Here is a 10,000-nt window from a genome sequence, read left to right as displayed (position 1 = left end):
AGTGTGACGCTTGCTTTAATCTATGCGGGCATCGACTGCGCCGCCGCTGGGGGAAAGAGAGAGCCTGGAGCTCTGGGGTTGATCTCTGAGGGAGAGACGGTGGGCCCTGCAGAGTTAGTGTTCCTGTGAGGACAACCATAGGGGGAACCAGCCACCAGTAATTAATGTCAATCAGTAAACGGAGAGAGCCAGTAGCATTTGCTTACTGCTGCATGTTTTTCCGGACCACAGTATGACCGTCTTGGTTTTCACATTAATGCTACTGGCATGATGCTATTATTCAAAACGATTTCCCATTTTCCAGAGTCAGGAGATTTGTTTAATGGAACTAACTGCAGTGGCATGTACTGAATAATGTGATGACATATTTTCCTTGTTTGGCAACAGATTTACAGGCCAGCATTGAGCATTGCAGTATTATGTTTATTCATTAGACTGCAATTTACATGAAATATCAAAAACTCCCAATTGTCCTGTTATTTTTGTGTGCTTCTCCATGCCAAGACGGTGTCTGATATTGTCTACCCAAGGGCAGCCAAGGTACAGCAATTAAACTGGCTCATTCTCACAAGTGTTGTAGCTATTGTGTAGGCTAATTTATTTTGAAAATAGCCTATATATCTGTTTGTTTTTCCCTCTTTGTCTTTCTGTATTGCATCTAATGTATGTTGGTTCTGACACAATGTTTTATTCCCTGGGGGAAATGTGTTGCTTTTATAGCCCTGCCATTGTTGGGAGGTGTCTGCACACCACAGGAAGGGGAATCAGACCACAAATAAGGAAATGCCACAGCCACCGAGTCTGAGAGTAGGCTACCCTAATTTGGCCATCCTGGGCAGCTATTTCCCAGGGTGAATGGATGCAAATTATAACCCTAAATCTTCACATTAATCAGCTTGTTTTTGTAGCCTACTTCAGGAGGTTAGTACTTGATCCTGCAGAGACCTGGTGGTTTACAGAACAACGCATGGCAGACCTGATAAAGTGCATCACCAAGGGCTTAACCAAAGGAATTTTGTGCCCTTGGTGTCGACTAGACTAGCTACTTCACTAATTTTTGTCCATCATAACATGAACTCGCCCCACATCGGTATCACTATCACATTCGACTGACATTATCACTTATCCTTATTAGGCTACTGTTTCATTCACCACGCATTTTATATTCACAGTTTAATGTCTTCATTTTACTATTGTTAACTCCGAGTTTTTATTCAGCTGCCGTTGTCATGGCTATGGTGTGTGAATAATAGTGAAAAGATTAGGGCAGGCTTTTGTTGGAGGATTGTTGTTGGAGCACCGGTGAAGCACGCTGAAGTGTTTGGAATGGTACAGCCCACATGCTTCGATCCCAGCACTTCTCCGAAGGCTGAAGTGAAGAATCAAACCAGAGCTCATTCTAGTTGGAGAGCAGTGCCTGTGCTATTGGGAATCATGGCGAGAAGATTGCGACTTCGCTGCCACAGGAGTAATAGCACACTTTGTGGACTACAATCAATTGTCTCTATTCTTTTTTACTGGATTGCAGGTAAGAGTTTTGTCTCATAACGTCAGTCATAATGTTATCGTTCTTTCATTTATTTACATTATCTGGATCCCAGTCCTTATGCGGAGTTCTTATTGCTAGCTATCCCAAGTTAGCTGAGATAAGTTCAATGTTGTAATGCAGAGTTACAGAGGCATGGCTTCTTGGGAGCCTCCGCCACTAGTACAGCATGGGTGTCCTTAGTTATCGCTAACTTAGCTAAGGTTTACCAGCAGTACACTGGCCCACTCCCATCACGGTAACGTTACGTTAGCTAACTAGAATCTGAGACCGTTAGCTGTCCAATTTAATCGCAAATGAAACACATACGTTAACTTACATTCAGTTGCTGATGTGACTCATACAGATGTTTGAGACATTTTATTGGTTTGGTTGTATGCGTTACATTTCCCACCGAAACATTATCACTGAAACTTTAACTTACGCCACAACTAACAGGTTAAGTCAATAAGTGGCTACAACCTAGCCATATTATGGATAGGATAGGAAAGTAACAATAAACGAATGCATTACCTTAGCTGACGTTAAATAGCAACTTGCTAACGTTACCATTTGTAGCCCATAACGTTATGGCATAACGCTATCGCCTTTTTCGTAACGGGGCAGCTACCTGGAAACCTAGTCTGCTACACAGATTTTAAAAAAAAATTCACAGTGGGTTCTCTTTGTCTGAAAAGTGATCATTAGCCCACTATTATATGCTGACTGAATCGATTTGCTTAGTTCTTTGTAAGCCATGATTTTGGTGCGAACTGCAGTGCGAAGCCCTTTCCCAGCCACTAGAAGTCGAAGTTAACGGTACTCCGGTGTTATGTTACTGGCCCGCACTGGATTCAGGATCCTCAAGACTGCACGGTCTCGTCATCGCAAGCTGTGCCTGAGAGGATGTGATTCAGTCAGCAGTGTTTGCAAATTCAACGTTAATCATTTGATTCATGGCGTATTATTTTTCATGAGATACTGCCAAGTTGAACAGTCATGTGAAACTCCGTTTTATATTTAGATTGTGAAAGTCAAGATGTGCGGGGTCTAGGTAGAAAGAAAATGAGTTATTGAGGAATAACAGTGTGTTGTGGTTCAGTGCCCATGCTTAAAGTTGTTAAAGTTAAGTTAATGAATAGGCTATACCTTGACAAAAACGCTTTACAGTGGAGTAACTTAAGCGTGAGGTAAATTAAGTTGCAGCTGTGAGATTGTCCCCCACCGAGCAGCAGACTGTCCAATTTGTCGCAGTGTGTTTTTAAGGCTTTTAAGTTTCAGCCAGGTAAAATAAACCAAGCATATGTTGCGCAGTGTGTCCATATCATGTTTCTGTGATGATTTTTTTAAACTTGGGCTATCATAATTTATTTTGTCGTTGGCGCTTTACCACGTTACCGCAGAATCTCTGAATGCGGTTGAAAGTTTGTAGCAGACGATTTGTATCAACATCTTCACCTCCTCGTCATCCTCATTGGCAAGTAGCTCAGAAAACGAATAGATCATAAAGTTCAGATATGTTCTGGATTTGAACTGCAGTCACCTGTGGTTCACCATAGCCAGCTGTGCTAAGCTCCAAAGTCGGTGATGTTCCACCACTAGCCAAGAGTTACTTGAGGGTTTTCCAGCGGGACTGTTTATCATTGTAACTGTACGTACGCTGACAATCTCTAGGCTGTTAGGTCCTGACAACAACAGCATGACAGTCCTCAAGATCCTCACATCTATCACTCAAAAGCTTCAGATTGAGATCAAAATGATGCAACATTACACCCGGAGAGGAAAGCTACAGACTGGGTGGTAGAGGCCAACTTTGAAATGAAAGGAGAGTTTGCAGAAATTGTGTGCTGTGTATGTACTGTATGTGTGTGTGTGTGTGTGTGTGTGTGTGTGTGTGTGTGTGTGTGTGTGCTTGGGAGTGGGGAGTGGGGGCAGTGGAAACATTTCAGGCAAAGAAAGGAGGGTACAGCAGCCTCCGAGGACTGGGTGTGTGTTGCAAGCGGGGGAGAAAATGAAGACATATTTCACCTAAACCGGGGGAGGGAGTGGAGAGCAGAGAGCAGGGAGGGGGAGCACAAGAGGCGCTGCAGCCAGCCTACAAGTCTGGAGGTGGGCAGGTTGACCTGTCACGGGGCCTGGTGCCAGAGCGCCTTCACAGTGGAAGAACCGAGAGGGGAGGCCTGCTGTCACAAACAGACCTGCTGCAGAGAGGTCCTTATGCCTGGCCAGCCGGCAAAACAATGCACATTTGTTTGTATAAGCACAATGCATGTATGCACACAGATGATGATTCTAATTCTGATTCTGATTCTAATTCTGATTCTGATTCTAAGTGATTTGAAAAAGGTAAAGTGCCTTATAATGGTAAAGGAACAAGGACATAGAACATAGTAAGCAGCGACAATGACAGGTCACAGGAGGATGTCGCTTGTAAATAATGACTGCCATAAAACCAGACTTGGACAAGAGAGAGTAAGTGCCCTCAAAGCTAGTCTGACCTAGTCTGACCCATTAGCTGCTAGAGACCTCAAGTCCTACGCTAATGAGTTATTATAGGCTAATAAGCTGCTTTTTTGTCTGACCGGTTTGACAGACTTAAGGTCAGTTTGGGACGCCTGAGGAAAGCACTCTTTGTCTGCCAGGTCTATAAAAAAGGAGCTTCAGGGAAAGTGAAATGCACTTTGCTCATGTCATGAGGACAATAAAACCTGGGTCATATTCAGGGTCAATTTAGTTGTGTGCGTGTGTGTAAGATAAAGTATACTGTAGAGTAGGCTACAGCAAAGGATTTGGCATTTTTACAGTAGGATAAAGAACAGGATTTAGCCACGCTGAGCATTTGCGATTCAGTGTCTTTATTTCAGTGGTTTTTAAACCACAGACTTTTTTTTTTTCAGTGGCGCTTGGAGCGGCATGGTGCAGGCTGATAAGTTTGGATCGGGGTCTGTTTGATAGGCTACGGCCTGTGCCACTTCTCCTCCAGAGCCTGGCGCTGGCGGTTGGGGAGGGGATGAAAGGCGGGGTCGCAGGCCGTGAGGTCTGTAATTGAGTGGCGTCGCAGTTTTTTTTCGTGGCTTCGCGTTTCTGGAGGGGTGGCGGTGGCAGTGTGATTTCTACCATATGAATAAATAAACGTGCAGCCGTCGCCTCAATTACAGCCCTGCAGTACAAATGAAAGTTACAAAAAAAGCCCTTGGAATGAGGAGGACGAGTGACTGTGCCACATAGTTGTAGCGTGGGCACTTGCCGATTATAGACTTTTAACGGCAGATTTGAGAGTGTTGAGCATTTCTTTGTGACACTTTACAAATCTGAACTCCGCGCTAACCTTTCGGTTTGAGAGAGACGACACGATTTGATTTGGATTCTCTGCTGCAACGCCAGCACATGGATGCCTCATCCGCTCGACCTTCCTCTCACTGAAGAGGCACTTGAAGCCACCTGCCTCACGCTGTAGGTCTCTCATAGGAGACCCGCAGTTCCCCCTCTGTGTGTCTCAGCACCGTCCGTTCGCAGTGCACCCGTCTGCAGCTGCCGTCTCCATCTAATCGTTTCCCTCTTGATCTCTAATCCACACCCCCCCCCCTCCTCCTTTTGCGGTAGCGGCTGGCAAGTGGAGGATAAAAAAAAAATCTCCCAATCTTGTTAAAAGGGACCCGTCGTCTGCAGAGGAGGATGTCCCATGACCAGATGAGGCAGTGCAGGGCCGGCTGCTTTGTTGTGGGGCGCTGGTGCGTGCGTGCAGCCTGCCTGGACCAGCAGGCGCGACCACCTCAGAGCCACCCCATGCAACCCCACCCTGGCCCAGCACCGCACGTCTGATACTGACGCATATAGGACAAAAACATTGACGAAAACAAACTCCCCCTTTTGTAGCTTGTAGGGTCTTAATCTACCATTCCCTTTGGAGTGATAATGTTATTAATACTTAATAACAATATTATTATTAATTATAATAATATAATAATAATAATAATAATAATTCATTATTATTGATTAGGTCAAAAGCATAGGTCTAATTAGTCATTGCCTTATAATCGAGAGACTATGTCAACATATCCCCTTGATTTTTTTTGCCTCTGACAACAAATCAACCTCTTCCACCAACCCCCCTCTCCTCTACTTAACCAGCCTACTGACAGGCTGAAACTACCCACTTGTACTGTTAGACGTCACAGCTGAAGGTAGCCAGTAGGTAGCCAGTTGGTAGCCAGGCTTCTCCCCATTAAACCCCCTCACAGGATGCACCCCGTTGGCCTGTGTGGAGGCGACCTCCGGTGCCCGGGTCTCAGAAGTCTCCAGAGGTCTGCCTGCCTGCGTGCCTGCACTGCAGTCGCCGCTGTCTAATGGAGATTAAACAAACACAACAGCAGCAGTGACACTAACGAGTGCAGAGAGAGAAAGAGAAAGAGAGAGAGAGAGAGGGGGGGGGGGAGACTCAAAGAGAGAAAGAGGGGGAGAGAGGAGGAGGAGGAGGAGGGAGGGAGGTGAAGAAGTAGCAGCCGTAGCAGCAGCGTGACGCAGCATCCTTCCCAAGCTCCTCGCAGGACTCTTGGCTGGGCTCAATTTGCCTTTGCTGGTCTAAACGCTGCTGAAAGCACGTAGCTTGCAGCCGGGGAGAGATGAGAGAGCGGTGGACAGAAAGAAAGAGAGAGAGAGAGTGTGAGAGAGAGCAGATCTGGCTGTGCTCTGCAGTATTTGTTTATGGGGAGTCGTCCAGAACTTTGCCAGTGCTGGAGGTAGCGGAATAGTCAACAGGGACCAATCGGGTCGGGCCAGGGTGAACAGAGCTCCTTCCTGCAGATGGATGTTGCTCTCACACATGCACCCTAATTAGGGGGTTTCCGTTCTCCATCGCCCTGTCATCATGCTGGAGGAGTTTTCCTCTGTGTGCACATTTGGAATCAAGTTAGATATAAAGGACGCAGGATTGGATTAAGCACCTCCTCATTGAGCTGTAACGATGCATCATCTGTAGTCTACCCCAGCTGGAAACACAATCTCTGTTTGCTGTGAACCTTTAGGGGTAATAATGGCATTGTAATAATGGTGTGAAAGTTACGAATAAAGAGACAGTGTTTCTCACAGTTGTTATATCAATGTCCATTATCTGATGCAGACAATTAGGTCCTGAAGGCCAGGCAGAAATATGAATTAAGTGATACACCCTACTTAAGTGAGATACTTAGAACTTAGAAACTTAGAAAACACCCTACTTAAGTTTTAGGTTAGCCTATGCACTACTGTATCAGTGGTTCAAGATGTGTAGCTGAAGTAAACTACCATTGTTTCCATCTTTGATAGATCAAAGCGACAATTTGTTGAAGCCAAAGCAAGATGGAATAAAGGCCAGAATTTTTATAGTACAACACAATGCAACGAGTCAGCTTTTTGTTTGTTTGTTTTTTTTTATGTGAGGTAACATAAAGTTGTGTTTAATTAGACACAGCAGTGGGCTCAACATATACTTTCCTGGCACTCCACCATCTTGACTGCATCTTCTTATGCACTGAACAGGTACAAAGGGTTAGCGCGAAAATTGTTTCCAGATAAGACAGAGCTGATGGCCAACTGCTTATGACCTAATGATCTAAACCTGTGGCCGTTTATGCTTACAGTAATGACTAGCTAGCCTCTGTGTTGGCCATCACAGTGTGGTCATATGCTCATTTTTCCATCCAGTGATCTCAACATGCATTACCTGATGTGTGTGTGTGTGTGTGTGTGTGTGTGTGTGTGTGTGTGTGTGTGTGTGTGTGTGTGTGTGTGTGTGTGTGTGTGTGTGTGTGTGTGTGTGTGTGTGTGTGTGTGTGTGTTTGGGAAGATCGAAGTGTGTGTGTATGTGTGCGTGTGTGTGTGTGTGTGAGTGAGTGTTGGAGGGTTGGGTGGGGCAGCGCGCTCTCTCCAAGTGTTGTGTGTGGCAAAGGACAGGATGTGCCAAGTCAGCAAAGCTCTTCCCCAGGAGAGGAGCTACCGGGGATTATGGGAAACAGGTGGGGCGCTCGATGTTGCGTTTGGCTGTTTAGCCCTCTCTGCCCCCCAACGACATTGCCCTTGCCTTTCCTCTCCATGGGGCCTTTACTGCACACTTGTTTAGGCAAGACAAACTCCTGCTACCTTTATGTGGGAGTCTTATGAGTGGGTGTCTTATTTGTGTACGGTGTGTGGTCCGAGTAAGTGTCAGTATGTGTGTTTCTGTGTGTGTGTCTACATGTATCATGAGTGTGTGTATACGAACAGGGAAGGAAGGGGTTGGGTTTGCACATATGTCAGCAAGAGGTTATAGAGGTCACCGTTTAATGTCTTTCTGTTGATCTCAGCTTACGCCTGAGACATCCTGGCTCTCGCTCTGCTGTCAGCCCTCTGACAAAGATGCCAGCTTTACCCCTCTGCTCTTCTCTGATGTGACTAAGCATTTCTACTTGCTCTCTCTCTCTCTCTCTCTCTCTCTCTCTCTCACTCTCTCTCTATCTCTCTTTCTTTCCGTCCTCCCTTTCACCCTCTCTAGCTCGCCACCTCTCTTTGATATTAGCTCATTAAAAACATTTCTCCATCACTTGATGAGAGTCTCGGGGCGTGAAATTACACCGGTGAAAGCAGGAGGTAGGCTCATTTAGATTCGCTCAGGGCCAAAAATCTGTGCAAAGGCCTGAACTCTTGCCTTATCGCGTTCAGATTGGTCCATCCATTACTGTTTGGGACACATAATGGTGAAAAATAATGTTATAATGGGAATCCGTAATGGATTGTTATTAAGATACGGTCATTTGGTCTTGGCCGCCGGTAATAAGTATAAAGTGCTAAGTGTGCTATGTTTGACTTTGGCCTCCTCAAAGAATGACACCAGAAGCACTAGCCAGTGACTTTCCACAGTTGCCTGCCTATGGGTTAGTGCTGAAAAGACAGAGGTAGTGTTACTGAGTTACTAAGAGGCATCACGGGACTAGAAGGACTACAGGGGTGGAGAAAAAATGATCTGCATTAAATCTGCAAAATGTCTTTTAAATCTGCGATTTTTAAAAAATGTACTACACACATCTCGGCTTTTAGCAGAAAAGACAGTATACTTGTATCAGCCTATAGATTCCACCTTAATCCATAACCAACATTTCAACAAGTTGTCCAGAAAAGCTTACTCTTGTCAGGAAAAAGCTTAGGTTGCAGTTCTTAGGTTGCAGTTCACTCTAAGCAGAGACTTCCTGTAACATTTGGTTTTCTGTACCTCTGCATATAAGCTGGCTCTATTAGACTTTCCGACACTAAATAACCCCTAAACATGTTTGAGGTCTTGTGATGGTTAGAGTTCCATGAGAGACCATCTTCAGAAATGACTGAGTCACAGTATAGTATCTGGGATGCCTTTAATATCGCTAGATGATATTCAAGAGTACCAAATGCAGGCCAGGTGACGACACTGGTGAGAAACACATGACCTTTGTACAGCCAATCAGACTTAGCCTCGTTGTTTAACTCAATCCCCGTCTTTTGCCTTTTATGTCATCAAGTGCGTAGCTCTTGAGCGAGATGTGTGCAGTTTGTTTAGGAAGTCCCGCACCAATCCCCAAGCTAAACCCTCCCAACCCCAACCCCCACCCCGACCTAGGGGTACTTGAGTCCCTCTTGAAAAAAAAAAGAAAAAAAAACATTTCCAATAAGCTCTGGAGAGACTGCTCTGCTCTGCACTGCATCCGTGCCCATGGACCCTGTCACCAGCCCCAAAGGGCAACAAAGAGCCCTCTTGTTTTAGCCCCGCTCGTCCTCTCTGTCTTTGTCGTTGTTAGTTGCCGTGGAAGTTTTTAACAAGGGCCTCGCGTAACGAGAAGGCTTGGGTGGACATGGTGATGTGGGACCAGGGGAAGTGTAGAGTCAGAGGGCCAGTGTGTGTTTCCACGAGACCCAAGCCCAGCACAGGGGAGTCTCTGTTGAGCCCGAGGCGACCATCGCCCCCCTCCTCCACAACGCTCTCTCGGACGAAGCCCAGGATGAGTTCATTGTGGAAAAATGTGAGGGTGATGGAGAGGTGACCTGTTTGAGCTGCCTGCAAGGTTGACACCGGTGACGTAGCACCAGTGTTATGTCATTAAGCATGTCATGTTACGGTAGATAGGACAAGGGGACCTCCATGAACCCTGTGAGAAAGACAGAGAGAGAGAGAGAGAGAGAGAGGGAGACATCTGAGCCAAATCAGTTGTTCGATTTGGTGTGACCGCAGAAGTACAGTACTCCCTAATCAAATCTGTATCGCTGCGCACAGTCTCTGTTTAGGGCTAGTCCTTGGGCTCTTACCACAACAATGCTCTTTTCACTCAACTCGCTGGCCTTGAGTTTTTGATTGCCTAAGGGTTTATTGTGCCAGACATACTCCTTGCTTGACTGTTGCACAGTGAGTGTGTGTCTGCTTTTCTGCGCAACAAACTGCAGGTCCTGTGGTCATCCCCGAAGCCCAGGGAGATGATGATGCTCTTTCCATACTTG

The 10,000-nt window shown here is 45.9% G+C and overlaps 1 protein-coding gene across 1 annotated transcript in view; it reads left to right on the top strand.

The window, feature by feature from the left end:
- Positions 1-1,405: 1,405 nt before the first annotated feature.
- The window catches only part of nectin3a (nectin cell adhesion molecule 3a), a 56,636-nt gene continuing 48,041 nt past the window's right edge, over positions 1,406-10,000 (top strand). The window contains exon 1 of the mRNA XM_062552982.1: positions 1,406-1,528. Within this exon, the coding sequence (XP_062408966.1) occupies positions 1,435-1,528 (94 nt within the window). The 5' untranslated portion in view covers positions 1,406-1,434. The remainder of the gene's footprint in view (positions 1,529-10,000) is intronic.

This window comes from Sardina pilchardus, chromosome 13 (genome assembly GCF_963854185.1).
Source record: "Sardina pilchardus chromosome 13, fSarPil1.1, whole genome shotgun sequence".
Classification (NCBI taxonomy): Eukaryota; Metazoa; Chordata; class Actinopteri; order Clupeiformes; family Clupeidae; genus Sardina; species Sardina pilchardus.
This window is presented reverse-complemented; position numbering and strand designations above follow the sequence as displayed.